At 51.8% G+C, this 25954-nt stretch overlaps 2 protein-coding genes and 1 pseudogene across 11 annotated transcripts in view; 1 reads left to right on the forward strand and 2 right to left on the reverse strand.

Annotated features, from left to right (window-relative positions):
- Positions 1–4073, reverse strand: part of Ldb3 (LIM domain binding 3) — a 58260-nt gene extending 54187 nt beyond the window's left edge. For all 10 annotated transcript variants that reach the window (XM_087906267.1, XM_087906264.1, XM_087906266.1 and 7 more), the window contains exons 1-2: positions 3930–4073; positions 3695–3813 (exon numbers count right to left, since the gene is read on the reverse strand). In XM_087906267.1, the coding sequence (XP_087762393.1) occupies positions 3695–3787 (93 nt within the window). In that variant the 5' untranslated portion in view covers positions 3788–3813; positions 3930–4073. The remainder of the gene's footprint in view (positions 1–3694; positions 3814–3929) is intronic.
- A 2613-nt stretch (positions 4074–6686) lies between these two features.
- On the reverse strand, positions 6687–17234 carry Opn4 (opsin 4). The gene is given in 10 exon segments (XM_087906640.1): positions 6687–6854; positions 8969–9085; positions 10167–10347; positions 11135–11242; positions 12052–12207; positions 12510–12699; positions 13272–13475; positions 13801–13934; positions 15321–15466; positions 16351–17234. Coding segments are annotated over 10 exon segments (1545 nt in total). The 5' UTR covers positions 16492–17234.
- Positions 17235–22260: 5026 nt separating this feature from the next.
- Positions 22261–22868, forward strand: LOC125391551 (large ribosomal subunit protein eL15 pseudogene; annotated as a pseudogene).
- The last annotated feature ends 3086 nt before the right edge of the window (positions 22869–25954 follow it).

A 25954-nucleotide genomic window follows, 5' to 3' on the forward strand; every position in this document is an offset into this window, starting at 1 on the left:
TCTTCCTCTCTTTCCCCAGGTTCCAACACTGTTCCTCTTCTGCTTCTCTAACAAATCGCCAGTGTTCTTGTGTGCACTTAGCCCTGAAAAATCCGCTTCAAGCTTCCAAAAGTGATTCCCGTGAAAGCAGGGACAGCAGAGTTCTTCTCCAGCAGAGTGGAGAAGCCGTGTTGTAAGTAAGGACTGGAGGGTCTTCACAACTGGGGGATTTCCCCCTGTTCCGTTCCTGGTGCCTATATACTTCTCGTATCTGCTGCCCTCATAGTCTCCTGTCTCCACACAGCATCTGCTCCCATTCCTGTCTGCCCATAGAGTTGCCCTTGCCTTGTGTTCTGGTTTAGGGACCTACAAGGTCCCCTTTCCTAGGACCTAGTGAGACTCTGGTCTGCTACCATCAGGGCCTTCGAGGGGTCAGAGGTGAGTCTGAGTCACAGGAGGACCTGGAGAGATGCGCCTCTAAGAATGCAGTCTCCAGCTAGGACAGTTTCTTATCTCGCTGCTGGATAGCTAGCTAGATGGTTGCCTGACCTTCAACAGGGCTATAAACAGCTTGGCCTGTCAGCACTGATAGGCAACGCTGAGAACAGCTCAAGACGCTGTGCTCCAGGGGCCTGGGAATTCCAGGAATCGCCAGCACAGCCACCCCCAGAATAGTTTCAGACTGTCCTCTGTTCTCTTCCCAAGGGTCCTCTGCTCTCGGTGTCCCCACCTTAGCTGGGAGAGTCCAATAATACTGACGCTGAAACTGGAGGAGAGGCAGAAAGCCTTTGGACTGTGGCCCAGGCGAGCCTGCCAGGAAGGATGGAGATCCTGAGAGCAGAGGCCTTCCAGTAAGGAGGCAGGTCTGACACAGCCCACAGCCCCCTCACACACTAGCCTCATAGCCAGCCTCCTTTCCACACCTACACACACACAGACACACACACTCACGTGGACAGCACTGTCCCATATTTAAGGCGAGACCACTGAGGCTGTGTTAGAATTGAATGAAGACATTTGTTTCCTTCCTAAGGTGGAGGGTGCCATGAAGGGGTAAGGTCCCATACCTAGCTCCAGCATCTGGCCAGAGGCAGGGGCCCTGGTAAGACCTGGGCCTGTTGATCTGCTCCCTCAACTTTGCTTCCTGGAGAATTGGGAAAGGTGGGGGAGGGAAGGGGGAGAGGCCAGCTCAGGTTGCAGGCCTCTGCACCTGTCTAGGATAAATAAAGGCATTTGCCCTCCACCCTAGGGTGTCCCTCCTGAACCCCATCTCTGCAGAGTCTCAGGCTTAAGCTCACTGATTGAGGGTCTTGGGGATCCCCTGCTCAGGTTGATACCATAGTGCCTGTGTGAAGGCCTTAGGCAAGGTGATACCCAAGCTTTCTCCCAGCATGCAGCAGGCAGCTGCTCTTCCTGAGAGGAACACATACCTGCTTTTGAGAGAGGCCAGCTTCCACCAGTGCCCAGACTGACAGGCAATGGGCCAGGCATGGGAGTTAGGCCGTGTCAGAATGTGTGTGCTACCCACGGGCACCTCTATCCCATGCAAGCCTTAGTCTGCTGGGCTCCAAGTTGGTAACCCCAGACTTCTTGCCTGATCACCCCTCACAGTTACAGTGACTGTCCCCAGAGCAGGGGACTGCTGAAGCTGGGCAGAGTCCTGGCCTTGTGTCTCTGTGAGTGAACTGCTTCTGGTCCAGAGGTAAGCCTTGGCAGCCAATGCCAAAGGCCTAGCATTTGCAGTGTCTGTCTCGCCATCAGCACTGGGCCTGAAATGCTCAAGCCTGGGATGCGAAACCCATGGTATCTGTAGCCCACTAGATATATTTTTCAGGAGACTGCCATACCTGAACACCATTGCTCAGGCCTCCTTGCTTCAGGTGATTTGGAGTGTGTATCAGAAGTGAGCCGATCTCCCATTGCCCTGGCTTCTATTTGGAAATGTCTCCCTAGCTTTAGCTTCCAGCACACCCCAACTGCCCTCTCTTTGAATGAGGACATTCTTCCTGCTGTCTAGTTTAAAACCTCTGTGCTCCCATTTAAGCCCTGGCCATGTGGGGCCAGGTGGTACATAGGTCCTGAGTGAGGTCATTGGCTTTTCTGGGTACCACTGATCCTGGAGATGAATTTGTTCCCGTTAGATGGAGCAGGGAGCACCAGCAATGAGCCTTGGGATGGTGGGCTCAATCCTAGGCACAGGAGGCCAGAGGGCACACAAGGATGATGCGAGAGGCCCTATCTTATACGGGGAGTAAGCACATAGCTGCGGGAGTGGGCATTGTGCAGAGCCGAAGTGGGGGGTGGGTAGCCCCTGGACTCTCATCCCTACGTCACCACATCGTCAAGCAGAATCTACATGGTTTAGGGTGTCCTCATAACAAGGGCCCCATGATTTTCAGGGCAGTAGGTCTGGAGGGCAGAGACTTCAGATCTGCAGCTGGAAGGGGAGGGGCATTGTCCTTCCCCAAAGGCCACACTAAATGTCTAGTTTGAAGGTGATCTGAGGATCAAGACTACTTCAGTGGGAATACTGGGCCCTGCCCGTCTGTCAAGCACTATCCAGGCTTCTCAGCTACCTCGGAGGGCTAGCCCCAGGTCCGAGGCAAGCCTCTGCTGCTCTGTGGAAGAAACGGCAATCCAACCATGCCAAATTCCACCCTCTAACTTCACAGTGACATCCTGGAGTCTCACCCTTCCCCTTAAGCCCAGATCAGTCCTTCCAGGGGCTCAGCCACCAAGCAGGCTATACTTGTTCCCTGTATGCTTCTCAGTGCCCTTAAGCCATGGGACCTTCAGTCCCAGATCTACCAGAACTTGTAGGGTACCTTAGTTAACAAATACTGAGCAGATAGCAACAGCTATGGCCTAGGGGCTTGGACTACAGCAATAATTAAAGACCTTCCACTTTTCCTTTCAAATATGTCTACGTTTTATTTCTGGGCCTCAGTTTCTCCAGCACAATGGAACCGCCCTCCTACCATCTGATGCTTGGTGTCATTTCTGTGGGCAGTGCTGTTTCTCACCACATTCTACAGGACCCAGAGGCCATTGCCCCAGTCAGGAAAAGCTGTGAGACAGGCAGCCCTGGGCTCAAGTGAGGAATACAGGTTCAGCCCAAGAGCCAGGTGATGTAAGGTTTCTGCCAGGCCCGCTATGTCAGGGAGAGGAAAGGCTGGTGTCTTGGGTCTGGGGACACTGGAGACCTGAAACCAGTCTAGCCTGGACTTATATCATGACAGCAGGACAGCTGGGAAAGCAATCTGGCCATCTACCTACCTGTTACCTGCCTTCCCTATGCTAAGAATGCTCTCTCCTCAGCAACTGCCTGCATTTAGGAAGGGACTCCAAGCTTGGGAATACCCCAAACTTACCCTGCTAGGGAAGGGCTTAAGAAGGCCCTGCATTCTCTGCTCACAAGCCCACCCCCCCTTGCAAACTCAGTATTTCTCCTCTGCTCAAAATGCCAACTATTTGCCCATTACGTCTCACGTAGACAGGCAAAGCCCAGGGACAAGCTGGGGTGAGCTAATTCAGCGATGGCCAAGATCATACCAGTCCAGTCCTAGGCTTCAGACCAGGAATAGGGCAGGCTCTGCTTTCCAAGAGCCTTGGGGAAAGACAGACTGACTGGCTGATGGACAGATGGACATGAAGGAGCCCCCATCCAAGAATGCCCTGCCCCTTTGGGAAGAAGGCTGTGGACAATTACACTTACCCGGGAGATAGTGAGGGGCATGTTGAAGTCCTTGCCTCCCTGAAGACGGAAGCCCCAGGGTCCAGGCCCAGTCAGAGTCACACTGTAAGACATTCTGGTGTTGACGGCAGCGGCTTCCTCTGCAGACAAATAGTACAGAGTCAGGTTAGGGGACACACATGTACCCCGCCTTTCCAGACCATTTCTTTGCTCCTATCTCTGTTCCTGGTCCCAGGACCCCGACCCTTGGCCTTGCCTGCTGTGTCCCTTGCTGCCTGGCCAGGCTGTGCAGAGCTCCTGGGAGGCTCCTAAGAATAGCTGGGAGTGAATGCCATCGACACTGATATCTGCCCTTGCTGCGCCCATAAATGGACTGTAACCCTACACTGGGCCCGCCTGCCTGTGGACTCCGAGCCAGTCCACCATGACTCACATGGCTAATATAGTCCCTGGGGAGGGGAGTCAGGCACCCAGAACACCCATCCCCAAGGGGCAGGCAGGGAGGACTGGTCCCCTCTGTGCCCTCTGCGGAGCCCACACACCCTTGTTTTAGTCAGTGGGTCCAATCTGGATCCTCCTCTGGGTAGGAGTTTTGCTAGTCTGTTGCTCCTGGTAAGGACCATGAGTTGGCACCTTATCCATTGTGGGGCCCTGTGGGGCCTTGGACTTGGCTTATCCTCCACAGGTCTGCAAAACCTTCAGTTCAGAAGACTGCTGATTGGCTCCAAGCTCACTTTGATGTTACAGGGCCAGACATAAAAATGACCATGTCATGGCAATACTTTGAACACAGTCAAGTTCAGAAAAGGGCTCTTCACAACCATTTCCTTGGGGTCCGAAGAAGCTGCTACTTTGGTTTGTCAGAGCTGAGGTTCAGAGAAGTTAAACACATCCTCCAAGGTCACACAGGGAATGGACACAGGTCCCATTGGCGCCTGGGCTCCTGCTAATGGTACTCATGTCTGATAATGGGCTCTTAGTGGCTATAGACATCATCCAAAGCCCTGGCCTGGAGTAGCGGAAAAAGGTCTGAAGCTAGGTCTGGGGTTGTCCAGCCCTCTAGACCCTCTGGGGCCCAGGCAGTTATTCCTGGCTCGCCCATCTCATTTGTGCCCTGGAAAACTTGACAGTAGCATGGAAAGCTACAGCTGCCAGTGCTGCACGCCAGGCTCCGTGCCCTCTGTGCAGGAATGGCAGGGGGTTGGGGAGAAGTGCCATTTGTTCAGCTGCTAGGACGCAGAGTCAGAAGCGGCAGGAAGCATGTGTGGCACGCTTAACCTACACCCCAGAGACAGCGTGCCCTGGGTGGGGGCCTTGGCCCCTTGGGGCTTCGGTCAGCGTGACATTTGCGTTAAGATGCCCCAGAAGCCTGCCTTTTGCCAAGAAAGACTTCAGATCTCATGGAGTCTGGATACAGAGGTTCACTCTGGCTCCAAGCTCGGGAAACTGAGGAAGATAGGTTTTGGTTTGGTCTCTTTCTGGCCCTCTCAAACACACTAGTCTGGAGGACTCGATGCAGGCCTGGATGTGAGCAATTTCCTAGTCGCTACATCTCCAGGCTCCCCCTCACCCAGCCTGGCGTACGTGGATGCATAAGAGTGCTAATGTTACAGGGTCGCTTGGTGACTGGTTCAAGGTCACAAAAATAGCAAGTGAGAGAAGTTAGGGAGGGACTTGTACTCTTTCCCTTGGTCTCACCACCTCCTTTTGTTATATGCAACCCCATCTTCATGGGCTAGGAGGTTAGAACTCTGTCTCTCTCCCATCCCATCCCATTTCATCCCATCCCATTCCCATTCTATCCCATCCCATCTCTTCTGATCCCATCCCATTCCATCCCATTCTATCCCATTCCCTTCCCATCCCACCCCATCCCACCCCATCCCATCCCATCCCATCCCACCCCATCCCACCCCATCCCATCCCATCCCATCTCTTCTGATCCCATCCCATTCCCATCCCATCCCATCCCATCCCATTCCATTCCCATTCCATCCCATCCCTTCCCATTCCATCTCTTCCCATCCCATCTCTTCTGATCCCATCCCATCCCATTTCATCCCATTCCATCCCACCCCATCTCATCCCATCCCTTCCCTTCCCATCCCATCTCTTCCCATTCCATCCCATCCCATCCCATTCTCTATATAACCCATCTATCCCTAGCTCTATCCTTGTCCCCTAGACCTATCTTTCCTTCCCAGCTGGGGAATATCTAGCCACACATAACCTGAAAGAAAGGGCTGACCCTGGACCTGGAGCCCCAGTGAGGCTGACCCTGGAGCCCCAAGAAAGATTGACTTTGGACTTGGAGCCCCAACAAGGCTTACCCTTGACTGGAGCCTCAGTGAGGCTGACTCTGGACCTGGAGCCCCAGAGAGGCTGACCCTGGACCTGGAGGCCCAGTAAGGCTGTACCCGAAGCTGAAGGCTCTTTCTCTGGACTCTGGCACTGCCTGATCATTTGCTTCTGGGTAAGGGAGTGGGCTGGGAAGATGTTTTTGAAGGGAAAGGCCAGCCTCCCTCTACCTCCCCTGGGAGACCCAAAGCCAGTTGGAGAGCAGCTGATCCTCATGGGCTGGGCAGCGCTCCACACCTCCCTGGGGAGGAGGGAATGGGCTAAGCTGGTCTTTGTTCCTCCTCTAATTTGCTCCCCTCCAGTTTGAAATGGATTTTCAGAAGTGAGAGTCATTAGGGAACAGAAAAGGAAGTTGCTGGAGGCAAGGAGACCAGGCCTCTTTTCTTTTCCACGGAAGCACCAATAGACATGTTTACCACAAGAAACCCTGCTTTTTATTTTCCTGTGCTCTGCAGATCCACGTCTGGAAGGAACTTAGATCACCGACACAAAACGATCAGGAAGGGCAGGCTGTGCATACCTGTACTTAGTGTACATACAGATAGGTACCGATGTGCCTGCCAGTGCCCCTGTACATGTGAGTGTGGACCCCAGTGTGACATGTTATGGGAGAACTAGGGTTGAAGTGTTTCAGGTGTGCCAAGAAAGTATATGTTCAACTTTTGACTACTGGCAGCAGGGGACGCCGGGCTGAAGTTTCTGAACCAGTGAGATGTCCGGCCTGGTCACAAAGGCTAGCCAAGACGCTCCGGTCATAAATAAACGTCGTGTTCCCCAGTGCCATCACTACTGTCATCGCCTGGACAATCACAGCATACAGTGTCTAAGGAGAGGCGGAGGCTGCCGGAAGTGAAGCAGGAGAGAGAGCCTGGGTCCACGCTTCGGGCAGAGCCCAGGTGTGCCAGCTGCACTGAGGAGGCAGGACCACGCTTTGAGGCAGGAATTTTATGGTGTGGGAAGGGGCCGGAGTTGAGTCCAGTGTAGTACGGAGACAGTGACACCTCCAAAGCTTCCCGGCTTGGGGGATAATCCAGGATCTCTGCATGTGGTGGGGAGGTGATGGGCCTGGGCACGTAGCAGAAGGAAGGGGGGGCCAGTGGGCATCCTACATCCTGAGGTCCAGGCTGGGGAGATGTCTCTTGGTCTGAAAATAAACAATACACATCTATTTGTCTCTAGGAGTGTCTCACAGTGGCAGTCTTCCAATCCCTCTTCACATCTGAGAACACCAACAGGTAAAGGCAACTGTGTAGAAGGGCCAGGCTGTGGTCAAGGTCAGGAGTGAACCTTCTCAAGGACTACACCTAAAAGAAGGAGTCAGCAAAATCTTAGGATGTTTGCAGGATAACCCCTGGGATATCCTCATAGATGCCTGAGGTTCAGACTCTTATGCCCCCTCTCCGGTTCATCTTTCTTCTGTAATCCCACATGTGTGTGAAGCCTGGCACCCCCCCTTTATCCTTGCTGCCCTAATTCACTTATCCTCTTCCTGCCTTGTAGCACCAGCTTCCTCAGGAAGTACACCTCACAGGCTTACTGTGCCCACCAAAACCTCCCTGGGGGCACATCAGATGAACCTGGGCCACACTGCAAAGGTGATTAAACCCCTTTCTGGATCCTTGTTCCCCAGAGTCTGGAGATCCCTACACAGTTAACCACTCCTACCACCTGCCTCTCTTCCTTTCTACATCCTCAGTGTTATCCCTAGGGTCTCTCTGAACACTCCCAAAGTCATCTCTCTCTCTCTCTCTCTCTCTCTCTCTCTCACACACACACACACACACACACACACACACACACACACCCTGTTGCAGGACACCAAGTTCCTTCTCCTGCACTCCACTGTACTCACTTAGGATGTTCACGCAGACAGCTCAGCCCCTTCCCCTAGGGAACCCCAGAGAGTTACCTCTGTGTGCTTGCAACTTGATGTCAGTGTTTATCACTTGTGTTTGGCAACTGCTGATGGCTGACCCTGGGTGCTAAAAGCCCCTCCCCATGGTCCTGCCTCTATCCAGGACAGATAGAGTCTTCAGCCATTTCCTGATCTTCACAGGCCACTACCAGGCTTTGACTCTGGCCTCTGTGGTTGTGCATAGTGCCTGGGATACTACGTAGTGGGCAGGAACTTCCCTATTGCGGAGGCAGTGACAGGCTATTCATAGGGAAACAGCATAAGGACAGAAGACCAGAGAAGCCTGCGATCCCAGAGTGGCTAAGGAAATCCAGAATACCTAGCCGCTGATCGGGGCTATGTGTAAGAGGTGAGGGTAGGGGAACTGCCAGCTGAGGGGGAGGGCCTGACTGGGCGCCTGTGCTCATGGCATTTCCAGTGTTCCAAAATATGGCCTTCTCTAACACCATCAACATTCCATTCCATAGGCACTGGGGCTGACAGCTGGCCTTCTTTTTATAGCTGCAAGTATTCTGGGTGACATCGTGAGCTCGGGGCATTGGCAGTGGGCAGTGACACAGCTTGCAGCCCCTCCCCCAGGTACGTCCAGCATCAGAATCACCCAGAAAGGTGGACGCCACCTACACCCCATTGCCCATATGACACAGAGGCATCACAGTGACAGGCAGCGTATGCCAGGAACGTGGGCCACACATGCATGAGTCGTTCTCTGACGCAGACGGCATGTCTTCATGAGCACATATGATTATAACTCTGCACCTGTCATGGCACAACACAGCCAACTGCACGTCATGCACACGCGGTCACGCAGTCACACACAGATGCTCCCCCAGTAACAGACCACACTCATGCCCTGCTAGGGATGTCTGGGAATCACGGAGCCCTCCAAGTGGACAAGGCAAAGTGGGATGAATGGGAAGGGGGTGATTCTGAGAGTCCTGGTCACACTGCAAGCCTACCTTTCTGGCCACTTCATAGGCTACCTGGCCTGGCTCCCTACCCTTTCACAGATTGGCAGGTACCTGGGGGCTGGAAGGAGCCCTGGCTTCCCCATCTTCCAGGTCTTGACTGCAGGAAAATCGTCCACTTGCGTGCTGGCCAGCCCCCCACACGGCCGCTGCTTCCGTGTCTGGCCAGCCCTGGGGAGGTGGGAGAGCAACTTTGAGGTGAGAGGGACAACTTATTTAGAGCATGCTCACACCTCCTCCTGCTCCAGCACCAGCTTTCATTGAGGGGGACCCATGACATCACTTGCAAAGTTGTCACCAAAGCCCAGGAAAGTACATACTGGTGTTGGCACTATTTGTGTGCTTAAGCATGTGGGTATATAGATAGGTGGCCTTCATGAGAGTCAAGGCCTCTGTTAGCAAATAAAACAGACTCCTCATTTTCTATTAATGGCTTAGAGATCCCAGGAAGCTCTGCAGCTTAACAGAAGGCCTCAAGGATAGAGCAGTGGAAGACAGCTGGGCAGTCCAGCCACGCTGGCTCTCAGATCACACAGTGAGGATGGGGTGGATCAAGGCCTGAAGCCAGGTCTGATCCCAGGCTAGTACTTCCCCCTTTCCTGCACCTTGTAGCTCTTCACACCTCCTATATGGTGGTAGTTTAGTATTAAGGAACAAGGACCCTGGGTCAGCTCTTGCCATGGGGAAAGAGGTGACTTAGAAAGCCCATGTGTTGTGGGAGTAACTTCCGCTGCCTCAACCAATAGTCGCTGAAATACGAGCCCACAGTGCAGCGGGGAGCGACTTCCGCTCCGTCAGCCAATAGCTGCTGAAATACCAGCCCACTGGGGCGTGGTATATTTCTCTTTTAAAAAGAAAAGCATATCCGGATCAGGCTCTCTTGGTTCCGGCTCTTGGTTCCGGTGCTTGCTCCTGGCTCCTGCTCCCGGCTCCTGCGACTAGGCTCCCTTCCTGACGGTTTATGATGTATGTAAGTTTTACCCCCCAAAATAAATAACCCCTTAAAACATAACTGGTGTGGGATTGATTCGCCGATACCCATGTTTAGATTGGACTACTGCTGGGTGATTTCTGACCGCACAATCTTCTCTCTGGGTATTCCTGGTTGTCACAGAGGGTGATGTACTGGAGATTAGAAGAGGTGGCATGTCTCTCAGTCTAATATGTGATTCTACCAACTAGATCCAAGTCTCTGAGCCTGGTTGGGAAAGGAAAGGTGAGGTCTCAGCCGATGAAGGCCCAGCATTCTTACCACCTCACTCTCAGAACCCAGGGACTCTTGCCGCTTCTGTCCAGAGATCCAGCTGAGGTCGGAGGACTGGCTGCTCAGTGTGGAGCGATGGGTAGAGCGGTAGCTGAGGGAGGGGTGGCTGCGCTGGCCTGACACTCCAAGAAGCACGCCAAGGCAGGGCAGGTGCTGGGCAATGGCTGCCCTGCAGGAGTCACATAGCTTGTTAGAGCAAAGGGTCATGAAAGGGAAAAGGAAAGGACACACTGATACAGGTAATGGGCAGACAGATGCTGGTAATGGGGACAGACAGACAGCAAGGTGAAAGAGACTCACAAACGCCCAGGGTTGATGGGATTAACAAAAGAATCAGGGGGTTGTGGGCACAGGAGAGCCTTGGGTAGTGGGTTCAACCAACCAGACATCACCTCAAGTCCTAACATGGTCGCCCTAGGCCACATCTCTGGGAATGGGTGCCATGGATACACCTAAGTACTATGGGCTGGATGGACTGAGATTTACATCAGGAGATTAACAAGGGTTTGACGTCATCAGACTGAAAACAACTCTGAGGGTCCACATCGGTGCTTTGCTGCCATTCTTACTGGAGCTGGAACCTCATTACCTCAGCGTGCTGCCAGGGGCCTTGGTGGAAGCAAGCGTGCCCTGCTGGGGTCTTTGCAGGATGTCACAGCCTGGGAGCTCGCCTTTGCATAGGAAGTACTGCTAATGGGTCTGCCCTGGCTGCCTTATGACCTAGCTCTGTAGTTAGAAATGGCTTCCACGCAGGTAGCCATTGATAGCTTGTATATATGGGGAAGAAGAGGGAAGCACGCTTCAAACCCTTTGCAGCAGCGCTAGCTGCACCAAGATGTTCGTGACCCCCCAACTAGTACACATATAAGAAATCAGAGAGACAGATAATCTCTACCTTCCGTAGGCTCAGGCCCTCCACGCCCCTAGGTGGACCCGGAGGTTGGAGGAGGCCTCACCTGTACTTGGGGTGAGCGATGGCATAAACAATGGGGTTGTGGATGGCAGAAGCCTTGGCAATGACAGCTGGCACTGAGCTCATGTAGGGCGTCAGGATGTGCGAGTACCTAGGACAGAGAAGGTGTGAGGTCTCCTAATTCATACCCACAGTTGTCTCCATGGCTGACTCTGCTCAGGCCAGACTAAACCATGCCATCCAGCCTAAACCAATAGACTGGCAGTACTGGTGAGGTTCTGGGAGGAAGACATGTCACACCTTCAGTGACTAAGTCCCACTGTCCCTTAGAGTCTGTGGAGTTCACAATACCTCTCTATGTCACTCAATTGTCCCAGGTCTTCAGACCCTCTCATGCAAAAATGCTGCTAAACCCTCCCCCCATCTTGTACACTGTCCCCTTCGGATGTCCTAGAGAAACTTCCGGTAGACCCCTAAAGGAGACTGCATTATTTCTACTCAAGAAGATTGGCACCCAAATAGCTTAAACTACCAAAATCTCATCCTCACAAAGTACTCTGAAAATCTAGCCTGTGCCCGTCCTGCTGAAGGTGCCATGGTTACTGGACTCAAGCCACAGAAGGTACTAGAGAGAACCTCTTTAGCGGTCCGTTCTTAAGTAGCAGCAGCTCTGATTGTGTGTCTATGGCTCAGGCTAAAAAGGAACCTGAACCTCAGAAATATCTGCGTGTTCCCAAGCAGATGGAAAGTCCCCAGACTATCTGTGTTTAGCCGGGGCTCCCTCAATATATCCCCAAAGTTTCCAGGAACTGGATAAGCCTTGTGAGGAGAGGTGTGTCGCTTGGGGAGGGTAAGACTGTCAAGCTAGACCTAGGGTGTCAGGATGGCTGGTTTGATTCAGGCTAGAGGGAGAGGCTACCTGGATCTGTGCCCTAGATCAGTGCTATGGCTCCTGCTCACCCAGCAAAGGCCACCAGGGCCACGGTAGAGTAGGGAGCCCAGGAGAGTACAAAGAGGAGGATGACAATCAGTGCCACCTTGGCCATCTTCCGCTCACTCTGCAGTCGACGCCACTGCCGCCGCCGCCGAGGGGACTCGCCGCAGCCCTCGCAGGCCCTAGGAAGGTTGCATCTTGGTTGTAGCAAGTACCAGGGTCACGGCTACTGGGGACATATTGGAGGGGGTCATCCTTTCCTACACAGGCAGCTCTGACTTCCAGAAAGTCCTTTCTCTGAGCCTCAGCGGCCCTCCTGCTGTGGTTCTGCCTGGACTGCGGTCTTTGAGCCCTCCTCAGGGGACCTTGTCTCTGGGGACTTTTCCTAGGTGCCCTCATCCCACAAGCACGGGAGTTCACTGGTCTTAATCCACCCGCATCTGAGTGCGTTCTGCTGGGGGGACCCTACCGTCTCTGGTCCAGCTCCGCACAGCACACTCACCGGCCTGTTTCCCGGATGGCCCTGAAGATAGAGATGTAGCAGCAAATGATGACAAGCAGGGGGAGGAAGAACACGAAGCAGGAGAGCAGCATGGTGTAGGCACGCACCCGGGGCGTGAAGGTCATGTAGTCCCAGGAGCAGGACGTCAGCAGCCCCTCAGGCACATACGCACCTGAGAGCCGGGGCAGGGGCTCAGCCTTTCCTGTGCTGCTGCTCAAGTCTCCTTGTTCGGTAGGGGCTTCAAATGTGGAGCTTGGGATTCCTAAATACGACCTGGCCCCAGCCATAGGCCTACCATGCCCAGAACTGAGAAAGCCAGAGGCAGTTGAGAGATGTGAGGAGAGACTCCCACGTTGATTCTAGCGGGGACACCAGTTTAGCCTTGACTGGAGCTAGCCCCTCTGTAGGTCCAGGGTCATGATCCTCAGGGCCAAAGCCTTGCTGCTTGTCCTGCCTGCTGAGGCCCCTGGCTGTTCTGACACACTACAAAGCCAGCACTAAACATGCATCTCTGGCTTCCATCCAATAGACCCCATATTTGGTGATAGCCTCCCTGACTGATCCCATAGTCCTTGGTAAAGCACTCTGAGCTTCCTCCAATGCTGACAGGTGCCCCTGAATTCCCACCTGACTGGAGAATTAGGTGATCCATGACACCCTCTGCCAGCTGGCCAACCCAAACTTTCTTTAAACTTCCTCTCTCAGCCTACCTGCCCCTCCCCCCAATAGCACCAGCCCACTTACTCCAGCCGAAGAAGGGTGGCAGGCTCCAAACCAGAGCATAGAGCCAGACACCTAGCAAGACAAGGGCCGTCCGTCTTTTGGATCCCATCCCGATGGTGGCCAGTGGACGTGTGATCACCAGATAGCGGTCCAGGGCTATGGCTGTCAGGGTGATCATGGAAGTGATGCCAAAGACAGCTCCACAGAAGGCATAGAACTCGCAACCTGTGGGTAGACCCACTTCCCTAAGGCCCTGGGAAGAAATTCCCAAAGGATGGAACAAACTCAGTTCCCTCCCTGCCTCCCAGAATACAGGACTGAGCCATTTCCACCCTGCTGGTTTGCTACATCTGGCCAGGCTGGCGGGGATATCAAGACCAGAATCCCATCTTCCTCTTCACTCAGTCACAGAATTCAGGGTGCTGCCCGCTGTGCCCAGCAAGAGCAAACCACCTCATCTGTACCACCTTCCACCGCCGTGGCATCTGTCTGTTAAGACCCCTTTCTCCCTATTGCAAAAGCAAAACAAAACAAAAACTCGAATGTCTACCTGTCTCCCCAAAGAGCCACTTCTTATAGAGGCTGCTGGCAAAGAAGACCGGGGCCTGCGTGAACGACATGAAGAAGTCGCTGATGGCGAGGTTGATAATGAACATGTTTGCCGGTGTCCGCAGGCCTCTGCTCCTGTGAGGTCAGAGGAAGGCAGGGCATGCTTCCCACTCCCTCCAGAGCTATGGGGGCCTGCCCTGTCCCTCAGATACTCATGCATGCACATGCACACTCATGCTGATACGCTAAATGTCCGTGGGCACACAAACATGTTGTGCACACAATACAACCCCACACACATTAAAAGACCCTGGCTGGGGCTCTTGGGCCACAGGCGTGTCTCTCAGTCCAGCAGGTGTCACCTGGACTAATATGGACTAAGGGACCTCCCGTGGTCGGTCCCTCAGAGTGAAGTGAGGAACAGGGTCTCCAGAAACAACGATGCAGCCCAGGAGGCTGGCTCTCGGTCACACCCCTTTCTTCTCACCCCCAAGATTATTCCCTCTGTGTGATTCCCTCTGTCTCCTTGGACAATCCTCTGGCCCCAGTCTCCCAACAGTGTCCTCGGCTACCCCTACCCCTTGCTCTGACACCTTCTTACTATCCTTTTGGGCCTCCTCCTTCTCTTCTTCCCTTCCTCCTTCTTTCTCCTCTTCCTCCTTCTGCTGCCCAGTTTGGGCCTACCCCACTCAGCCTGTTCCTTTATTGTTCACTCTTGAGGTGGCAAAGAGCCCAAGACCTGTGATTCTGCCCAAGGGACAGATACCTCCACAACCCTCCTCTAGCACAATTCATTTTCAAATTTGCTCCTAAGGGAGACATGATGGTCCTCTTTTCCAGAGGAGAGTACTGAGACCTTCACTCACAAAAGGATTTGGTTCCCTCCACAACTCAGGAAACTGCAAAGCCAGGATTCATTTTCCAATCAATGCACAAACAGGAGGAATCACAGTGATGGGCAAGCCTCAGTTCTGTGTTGCAGAGAAGACATGTGGGCTCAGGGAGAATAAATGGCTGGCTGAGTCCTTCCACGGGTCTGTGATGGAGTCTGAAGTCTGTGTTAACTTTCTAGCCTGCCAGTTTTAACCAGCAGGACAGAGGGGAGGGGTGCAAGGGTGACTGGGAGGACTGGCTGCTGCGAGTTAGAGGATCCTGGTGTCCAGGGATGCTTTTCAAGGCCGAGGGAGGATTCCTCTGGGAGCAGAGGATGACAGAGGTGAACTTAGAGCGGGGTAGAATGAGCAGGGACCTGAAGGTCCTGGAGTACCTTCCTACCTCACGGTATGCCTGAAGCCCAGTGGGCATGTGTGTGTTATTCAAGGTTCCCTGCTATTTTTTCCCATTTTCATCAGCTTAAAAGTTGATGCCTAGACCTGCTATGATAGAAGGTGTGGTCCTTGCTTCTCTGCCCATCCTAAGGTGCCTTGGACAGAGCCGGGTGACCCTTCGCCCTTGTATCCTGCCCTGTCTGCATGGCTAGATACACATAGTGCCCTTGACCCAGCCCCACCAACCAGGCACCTGCAGAAGGTATAGATGACTGTGAGATTGCCCAGCATCCCTGTGAGCCCCACCAGCAGGATCACCGTACCCAGGGTATAGTGAGCATGGTCTGGGACATCGACCGTGGGGAAGGGGACCCAGGCAGCAGCCTCAGGTCCGGATGCCTGTGGAGAGAGAAAAAGGAGGGCATCACCTACAGATGCCCCTGGCAAGGAAGAGTAAGTTCCTAATAAGGCAAGGGGGGAAGCTCAGGTCCAGGTATAAAGCTATGACCAAGCCATAGGAGAAAGTCCCGGCCTTCCAAAATTTAACCCCAAGTCCCCATATGCATGCAGGTGCTGGGCTCCTAAGTGCAAGGTGAAAGGCTCAGGTCACCTGCCGAAAGCTGGCAAGACAGATGGGGGCTGCAGAGCAGGGACATGGCTTGGGTGACCTTGAGTAGACCCTGCTCCTGGGCACTGCCCTCCCAGTGTAGGGACAGACACCCCATCACGAGTCGCAAGGGAGGTCTTGAAACCCCTGTAACATAATTGAGGATCGACATTGAAGTCTGACAAAAGAGGGAGAAAAGCTTTCCTCTAGAAAGAAAACTTAGGCTCCTCAGGGGTCCCTGCTAAGAGGTCCTTGTCCTGGGAGGTTAGTATATGGGAACTGAGAAGGATATCTCCCAGGGAAAGGGAATGGTCTGCTCTTTGTCCTGCCCAATATCCCACTCGGGTCTGTACAAATCGAAAATCTGGGCATGTCTCCTTCCTATAAACTTCCACAGGACATTTAGTCAAAGGATAGATGTCACCAGTGCCTACGTTTCTGGTCCGTCCATGATCTCTGCAGATGAAGACATTGCCTACACCCTCTTTTCTTAGCCAATTTGTAAGGGAAAGCTCAGAGAAGTTCAGTGATACCCCAGGTCTTTAATCTAAGCTCAGATTTTTTTCTATCTCCTGTCAAAGTGGGGGTAGGAGGAAGGGCTGGGAACTCGTCTCTGCACACACACACACACACACACACACACACACACACACACACACACGCTCCCTGAACTCACCGTGGGACTCACAGATGGAAGCTGGGCTCTTGTGGAGACCATCTGAGTGCTGTTCCAATGGCTGTGCAGGACAGTGCTGGCTGTAAGGCTGGGATCCTGTGTTAAGCCTGGTGGGACTCTGGGCCCTGAAGGAGAGTCCATGGTAAGACTCTCAGAGAAGTTAAGGGCATAGATGGCTCCAGGACTGGTCCCCAGAGTTCCAGCTCTACTCCATCCTCAGCACTGAAACCTGGTCCAGTGGCTGCCTGTTCTCATGCCGGGTGACGTAGGTACAGCTTGGAGCTGCTCTCTGGCTATCGACTGCTCAATGTCCGATGAAGCGCAAGGGAGTGAGTGTGCAGCAGCAGGATCCCCCCACACTTTTAAATAGCAGTCCTGGGTAGGGAGGTGACTACGCATGCTCAGTGACTCCCTGCTTCTGGTAGTCTCAGAAGTGGGTCCCTGATAAGTCCCGCAAGGCTCTGATGGTGGTGACATGACCATGTGTGTATATGTGCGTGTGCATGCTTAAGGGACACTGGCAGGCTCAGTCCCTGGACACTGGGCAGGAGGCTTTGTCCTTTGCACTCCCTTTCTTCCTAGAACTCATCAAGAATGGTCCTGTTTGTTCTGGGGGTCATGGTGGTTTTCTTCACTGGGGAAGAAAACCTATGTAAGTCTATGGCATCTTCATACTCCCTGCATGGAGAAAGATTCTCTAATGTCATCTTATCAGGGACAAAAAGTGATATTTAGGGAGGTGCAGGGCTGTGTACCTGTAGTCTTCATGACACGAGAGGCTGAGACACAGGGATCACTTGAATTAATTAGTTTGAGACCAACCTGGGCAGAAGATTGAGACCTTGTCTTTAAAAAACAAACAAACAAACAAACAAACAAAAAAACAAAAAAAAACCCATAGTTTGGGGGCTGGAGAGATGGCTCAGGGGTTAAGAGCACATGCTGGTTCTTTCAGAGGACACAAGTTCGGAGCCAAGCACCCAAGCCTCTAGCCCCAGCCTCTGGTGCCCTCTTCTGGCCTCCTCCGGTACCTGCATTCACACACACACACACACACACACACACACACACACACACACACACATAATTGGAGAAACTAAAACACCAAGGCTCATCAGGTCTGTCTCCTTCTCATATCTGGGGGCATGGGGCAGGCTTCTGTGACACCATGGAGCCAAGGACAGGGTCAGGGACCTACTTCTTCCTACTGTCCCTTTCTGATGATGTTCCACAGCAGTTTTATCTGGGAGTAGGAAGCAGCCAAGTTCAGGTACTAGACAGTCAGATCCAGAGGAGTAAGGAAGTGTCTGAGAGCACCAGCTTCCAGTACCTTTCCAGGGACTTTGCTGAAAGTTAGCTTCAGGACCTGGCAAAGAGCTGGGGAGGCCTGACCACACAGAAAGTGGCGGTCACGGGCAGAGAAGACCTGCAGCCACTGGACCTGCATCCTTGATAGCTGCCAAAAGCATACAGTTCTGGCCACCAGCCTCTGTTCACATGCAGCTCCCCAAACCTTGCCTGTCCCCTGCTCTGGATTCCAGCTCAAACAGACCTTGTCAACCTCATCAAGGAAGCCCTCCCGAGGACCTGGGACATTCACAATCATCTGCACAGCCTCTGCAGCACTCATCAGAGATGTCACTGGATCAGGTCCCCTCTCTCCCGGGGCCACAGAAGGCCTGTTTTGTTTCTTTCTGTGACCCTCCCTCTGTGTAAAGCAGTACCCCCCACACTGTACAAGGGCACACAGAGCACCCTTAACCCTTGCTTTTCAAGGTATGACCTGAGGGTCAGCCACTCAAAACCCGTGGGACTCGGGTGACAGTAGGATGCACAGCTTTGCCCGGGGCTGGAAGGAGCTGGGACTGTCCAGCAGGGTGCCCTAGAGGGAAGGTGCTCTCAAGGGGCCTGCAGCTGCAGAGCGGAGCTGGAGGTACAGAGAATTCACTGCCATCTTCTTTGGCCTCCTGTCTTCAGCAGGTGCTAGCACCTCCCTGAAAGTCTGCTAAAGGTCTGGAAAGATGTGGCGCCTTGTGACGCTGAGCTGGGCAGGGTGATGGCGCAGACTGGCAGCAGCTAGCCTCCATGTGCCACCTCCCCACCTTTGCTACCCCTCTGTGGCTGCCATCAGTGGGGTTAGTGGATGGCCGTACACCTGCAACACTCTTGCTGTTTGATTCCCTCACTCCAGCTCCGGGATTCCCTTCTGAGCGATGGTTTGAGCCATGGGAGGGGCAGCGGTGCCAACCTTTGGCTTTAGCTGGATGCTGTGGTGCCTCTGTTCATCCCTATCCACCCTGGTTTCAGCGGCTATGAGTGATCCCGCTCCTCTCCACGCCCCAACCCCACCCCTAGCCACCGGTCTAAGGGAGACCAGGGGCTCACAGCCCCTCACCACCTGAAGCCTGCTCTTTACACTTCCACAGCGTGCCTGGCTGGAGGTGGGAAAAGCTTTTTAGGCCTCTCATCCCCAGAGGGGCAGCCAGGGGCATGGGGTATGGGAAATCTAAGAGGGTTGAGAGCCGGGTAAGAGGTTGCCACAGCGACAGGAGTGTTGCTCACTTCACATTAGACCCACAGTGGCCCTGGGAAGGGGTGGAGACTGCACTCTGGGGGAACACAATCAAGCTGATCACAGACTTTGTCCACAGAGCCCCGTGCTGGCTTTGCTTAAGGGTCTTCCAAGTCCCAGAATTCCTGAAGAAAAGTCCCCAAAAGTCTTCACCAGAAGATCTGATTGTGAAGCCAAGAGGAGGCTCTTGGCCCCTGCCCATCATCATTTACAGCCACAGCATCCACAGTCCAGGACATCTCTGCTCCATTACAGGCAGAGGTATTGTAATTCCAATTTCAAGTCTTCCAGGCCTCCTCTGGGAGATTGGCTCCCTCACCCATGGGCTATATGGTTACCCAAAGGCTCCTGGGAAATTCCAAGGAGCTGTTTCCAGGGGAATATTAAGTGTCATAACAGGCACCTGGCCAACAGCTCACCTGGGGCCTCCTTTACCTGGAATGGGAACCTCCTCCTCCTCATGGCCCAGAGGAGGGGCTAGAAAGAAAACCTATAAGTCTTCCTTTTGCTGTGGTAGCTGTGCCTCTCTTCCTCCTTCCCTGTCCTGGGCCTAAGGATGCTATTCCCAGCCTAGGCTACCCAAGGAGCCAGATGCATGACCAGTACCCTGTGGATGCCCCGAAACATCCCAAATCCACTCCTTTCCTCTGGCTTTCTCCTCCTGTGGGTGACTTCTCACACCCTCACATGACACTCTTCAGGACCCCTTGAGGCCCCCCCCTTCTAACCCTACATTAGCCAAAGGAAGCAAGAGGGGGAAGTGGTGACTCCTAGAAGGCACGGAGAATGTGAGAGTCTCCTGTCACATTCCTGTCCTCACAGAACACCTGCGGCTCTTCCTGATGGTACCCACGTTCCTGGCCTAGGCAGCTGGCCCCGGGTACTCAGCCCTACCATCAGTGATGAATTTAGTCTATCTGTGCTGTGCTAGTTAGTGCAGTCTGAAGCACTCCACCATCATTCTGAGATTGGTATTCATTCATTAAGCGTCTGCAGCCTGGATTGCCACCATCCATTCATTAAACTTCTATAGCCCGGGTTCAATCATTCATTCATTAAGTTTCTGTAACCCGGGTTCCATCATTCATTCATTAAGCTTCTGTAGCCCGGGTTGCCATCATTCATTCATTAAGCTTTTGTAGCCTGGGTTTCCATCACTCATTCATTAAGCTTCTGTAGCCCAGGTTCCATTATTCATTCATTAAGTTTCTGTAACTCGGGTTCCATCATTCATTCATTAAGCTTCTGTAGCCCGGGTTGCCATCAGACACAACAGCTGCCCTGGGTGAGCTCAGTGTCTAATTCAAGAGGGGGCAACGTGCTGGTGTTCCAGAAAACAGCCTGGTCTTCCCTCTGGCAAACATCCTATGGGAAAGCATAGGTAAGAGAAAGTGAGACAGGGCATCAGGAAACACAAAGTAAAGGAAGCAAAAGTAAAGGCCCTGACTCAGACTTTTATCTTGAAAAGTGACTGCACACCCAAGATAGACATGTGGGTATGGAAAACCCACCATAAGGGCAGGGTGACCCTTTGTTTCACATCCCACTGCGCATTGGAAGTAATCGCACATTGCCCGTTTTAAATAATGAACCGCGTTCCTGAGGACTCCATCACTTCCTTGCTTGTGCACAAAACACCATGGCCTATGCAGAGGTTTTATATACACAAAGATCAACTCCTTTTGGCTCTGGACTGTTATGGAGGGAAAACATGAGGCTTTCTCAATCTATTCCTGTTGATCCAAGTCATTCAGTACAAAGAAGGGCATCTGTGTGAGAGAGAGAAGAGGAAGAAGGGGTCCATTTTGATTTATGACAGTCGAGTAATTGCTGACGGCTGAGAGGGCAGCGGTGTCAAAGGCAGATGAAGTAGGACTCTCAGAGACATTCTCAGCCGGAGTATTCTGCCGTAGAACTCTGGACGTGGAACTGCTCAGCCTCCACACCACCAGCCCTCGCTGATCTCAGCAGGGCCGCAGGACAGTTCTGCGTGGAAGCTGCATTTCTCTTTTGCTGTAGTTGTCTGCATGCCAGCTTTACAGCAAAATTGCAAAGCTGCAAGCCATGTAGATTGTCTCTTCCCCTCAGGCGTGGCACTGTCTTCGAGGGATTAGGAAGCGAAAAGTCGTGAGAAAACGTGTGAGTAAAGTTCCCCAAAACAAACTCAACTTAAAAATTGACCACACATGTAAGACAGCCATGCGGGCATAGACAAACCTGCCGCGTGGGTGACCGCGTGTTTCACACACCTTGCCATCCCTCTGCCCCTCACAAGCGGTTGCTTGCTGAAGACTGATCTTGTAGCATTTTAGCTTTGTTGCTGTCTGCCCCAGAGATCTAGGGAGTGACACAGAATCACACACCTCTCTTCCTTGCCCACAGACTAAACATAGAACCATAGAGCCAGAATATGATGTGATGTTCATGGACCGTCACAAACGGTGATCCCTTAAGGTTATCTCGCCCAGTGACGTTCTGTGAATGTACTTTGTGATGCTGGCAGCACAGTGAAGTCAGATATATATGTGTATGTGTATACTGTGCATATGTATATATACATGTATATATATGTGTATATATGTATATGGGTACACACACACACACACACGCACGCACACTTCTTGGAGCACACCCCTGTCAAAAAGCAAAGCAGAACCACAGAACCATGCTAAGACCTGCCTCAGAGGCCTCCCAACTGCTTTCTTTTGTTTGTTTGTTTTTGTTTTTCAAGACATGGTTTCTCTGTGTAATACCATAACTGTCCTGGAACTAGCTCTTGCAGACCAGGCTGGCCTCAAAATCGCAGAGATCCCCTGCCTCTGCCTCCCGAGTGCTGGATTTAAAGGTGTGCACCACCACCGCCCAGAAACTTCCCGACTGCTTAAAGAAACACATGGTCGCGCTGGACACTCACCTTACCCAGAGTTCAGGTTCCACCTTTGCAAGACAATGAAGAGAAGGCAAGGAGGCAAACACACTGCCATTCCCGGGATTGTGATGTCTGTACAGCACACCCTCCAGGTGATTTCCTGGGGCTTTTCAAAATGTCTGCATCTGAGTCCATCATCAGAGACTTTGATTTAGTTGGCACTGGGAGCTTTTAAAAATACTGCCTGTCAGGGCTGGGGAGATGGCTCAGTTGCTCTTCCAGAGGTCCTGAGTTCAATTCCCAGCAAACCACATGTGGGTCACGGTCATCTGTAACAAGATCTGGTGCCCTCTTCTGACTTGTAGACATCCATGCAGGCAGAACAAGAGATCTTTATTTTAAATGCTGCCTTGAAAAGGGATTGTGGGAGAAAGGCTTCTTCCTTTCCTCTGGCGGTAGTCATCAGATGATGGGTGCATACAAATACATCCAGGAGCTATGGAGGAAGAAGCAGTCCAACATGATACATTTTCTCCTGAGGGTCCGTTGCTGGCAATACTGCCAACTGTCTGCACTGCACAGGGCTCCCTGCTCCACCTGGCCTGACAAAGCAAGAAGGCTGGGATACAAGGCCAAGCAAGGTCATGTCATATACAGGATTCATGTCCTCCGTGGTAGCTGCAGATGCCCAGTTCCTAAGGGTGCAACTTATGGCAGGCCAGTCCATCATGGTGTTAATCAGTTAAAGTTTGCCTGAAGTCTTTGGTGTGCTGCTGAGGAGAGAGCTGTGTGGGGGCTCTGAGAGCCCTGAATTCTTACTGGATTGGCAAAGATTTCACATACAAATTTTTTGAGTTTATTTTCATTGATCCATTCCATAAAGCTATCAGAAGTAATCCCGACACTCAGTGGATCACCAAACCAGTCCAAAAGGACAGAGAGATGCATGGGCTGACATCTGCTGGCCACAAGAGCCGTGACCTTGGAAAGGGCCACAAGTTTCACCACATTATTGGTAGCTCTCACCGTGCATTCTGGAGAAGGTACAACTCTCTGCAGCTCCACCATTACTGCTAATACATTTAATATTTGCAAAATTCATACCCAATAGACAATTTAGGATGTTCAAAAAATGCTGTCTTCATTTGCATATTACCTACTTCTCTGTTCAGTGCTAGGCAATCAGCACCCACCACTTGCAGAAGATTCCCATCATAACCTCTTAAGCACTGCCAGTGCCTTGGCTCTCAGCTCCTTTGCTGCTCCAAATGCAGCTGGGGCTGAGAGTAAATGTCTATCTTCTTTGGTCTGAAGCTGGTCAAGACCAATGCCTAGATTCGGGCTCCTTCCAGGTCTGTCTGAGCCCCCTGACAAATGAGGACAATGTTTAGGGATGGGAGACCAGACCCTTGGTATATCGAGAGCTGAAGAGCATCTGAGATGAGTCTGGTGAATAAAGCTGTGATGGGCACTTGCTCTACCCAGAGTCCAGGTTGAGGCAGAGGGTTCAAATTGAGGGGTCCAGGTTCTCAGCCTGAGATGTGTCAATTGAACTCAAGGAAACTGTCTTAGCCAGGGTGTTTGTTACTGTGAAGAAACACCATGACCATGACAACTCTTTTTTTTAAAGATTTATTTATTAATTATGTATATAGTATTTTGCCTGCTTGTAGGTCTTCAGGCCAGAAGAGGGCACCAGATCTCATTCTAGATGGTTGTGAGCCACCATGTGGTTGCTGGGAACTGAACTCAGGATGTCTGGAAGAGCAGCCAGTGCTCTTAACCTCTGAGTTGCCTCTCCAGCCCTGATCACAGCAACTCTTATAACGGAAAACATTTAATTGGGGCTGGCTTGCAGTTCAGAGGTTTAATCCATTGTCATCATGGCAGGAAGCATAACACTGTGCAGGCAGACCTGGTGCTAGAGGAGTTGCATGTGCTATATCTTAACTCACAGACAACAGGAAGTGATCTGAGATGCTGGGTGGTTTCTCATGATACTTGAGCATACATGAGACCTCCAAGCCTGCCTCTGTGGTGACACACTTCCTACTCCCACAAGGCCACACTTCCTAATAGTGCCACTTCCTTTGGATGCCATTTTCTTACAAACCACCACTTTCCATTCCCTGGTCCCCAAGAGCTTGTAACAGTTTCATTGTATTTAAAAGTCTAAAGGTCAAAGTCTCTTCTGAGATTCATGCAATCTCTTAACTAATTCCCTGTAAAATCAAAATCAAAAAGCAAATCACATACTTCTAACATATAATGGAACAGGGTATACTTTATCATTTCAAAACACAGGGAAGGGGGCACAGTGAGGAAATACTGAACCAAAGCAAGACCAAAAACCAGCTGAGCTGATATAGGTGGGTCTTCTATCTATCTGTTGTTTCATTGGTTAATTAATAAAGAAAATACTTGGCCTGATAGGTCAGAACATAGGTGGGTGGAGTAGACAAAACAGAATGCTGGGAAGAGGCAGATGCCATGACTCTCTTCTCCGAGACAGATGCAGGTTAGGATCTTTCCTGGTAAGCCACCACCTCGTGGTGCTACACAGATTACTAAATACGGGTTAAAGCAAGATGTAAGAGTTAGCCAAAAAGAGGCTAGAACTAATGGGCCTGGTAGTGTTTAAAAGAATAAAGTTTCCGTGTAATTATTTTGGGGGTAAGCTAGCTGGGATCTGGGTGGGAACGCAGCCCACTGCTTCTTATACAACACTAAGCAAACTCCAAACTCTGCACCTCTGTGTCTGATGGAAAAGTGCTCTTCATATCTCCAACTACTTTCAGCTTTGTTGACTGCAACACACTTCTTTCTCTTGGGCTGGTTCCACTCCATATTAGCAGCTCTCCTTGGCAGATATTCGACAACTCTGGCATCTGCAACATCTTGGGTTCTCCAAGGCAATCCAGGCTTCAACTTCACAGCTTAATGCGATGGCCTCTCTAGGCCTCCATTCAGGGACCTGACATATGCCTGACCTCAGCAGCTTTCTGTAGTCACAGAAGAAGGTTCCATAACCCCTTTTTTTCTATCCTTGATTCTAAAACCTGAACCACGTGTGTAATGATCTGTCCCGTACATTTAAGAGTCAAGCCACGCCCCCACCCCCATCAGGCAAGCTAATCTTCAGCTTCTAGTCTGAGTCCCTCCCTTTTCTGTCTCTCTCCCAAAGAGGTAGCTGCTGTGGCTTCTCCCCCCACCCCTGTTTCTCTTCCTCTCTCTCTACTCTTCTCCCCTTTACCCTCCATAACCCACTAAACAAATATCCAACCTCACTCTGCAAATCATGCCTATCCTTGTCTCTGTCTCTTGCTCACCATGTGACTCTCTGCCCAGGACATGTAGAATGGTCTTGTGGCATGCCCATCTGTCTGTCTCTCCTAGTGGGACTGGTTCCCCATTGAGGTCTCTCACCCACCACACAGCTCCCTGCCTGGGACTTGCTCTCCCTCATAACCCACTGCAGTCACTTGGGGAACTGTGCCATCCCTGCCTGGGACTGGCTGCTCTTGGGACCCGCATCCCGTTGCCTGCCACCACTTCAGGGACCTATGGCATGGTCTCATGGCCCGTTGCCTGCTGCAGCCACTTGGTGATCCACAACATTTTATTTAAACCATTACAATGTGGCCAAAACTGCCAGGTTCTGCTGCTTACTGAAGCTGGAACATGATCCCCTCACAATTAAATCTTCCCCAGATTTCTGTTTTCAGTGATTTCCTTCACTGTCTAAGCTTGGCTGTCCTGGAACTTGCTCTGTAGACCAGGCTGGCCTCAACCCCATAGATCTGCCAGTCTCTGCCTCATGAATGCTGAGGTTAAAGATCTGTGTCTCCACACTTGGCTCTAAACTTTTCTTTATTTTTCACAAGTTGGAAGATTAGCTGGGTAGGATCTTGCCCTGAGGTCACCATTCCCTTTATTCCATTTCCTAATCTGTTTATCTCCTTGAATACAGGATTCAGCTCCATTCAGCTTTCTGGTGCTCCTTTTCTCGTCAAATATTTTTCCTTGCTCATCCATCAGCTTGTTCCTTTTCATTACATATCTTCATTAGAGTTAACACTAGAAACCCTTCCCAGTTCATTTAAAAATGTAATGCATAATTAGAAAATACAGGTTGTTAATGAATAATCAGCGATAATAGTCAA

The sequence above is a fragment of the Myodes glareolus genome, chromosome 5 (genome assembly GCF_982192425.1).
Source record: "Myodes glareolus chromosome 5, mMyoGla1.1, whole genome shotgun sequence".
NCBI lineage: Eukaryota > Metazoa > Chordata > Mammalia > Rodentia > Cricetidae > Myodes > Myodes glareolus.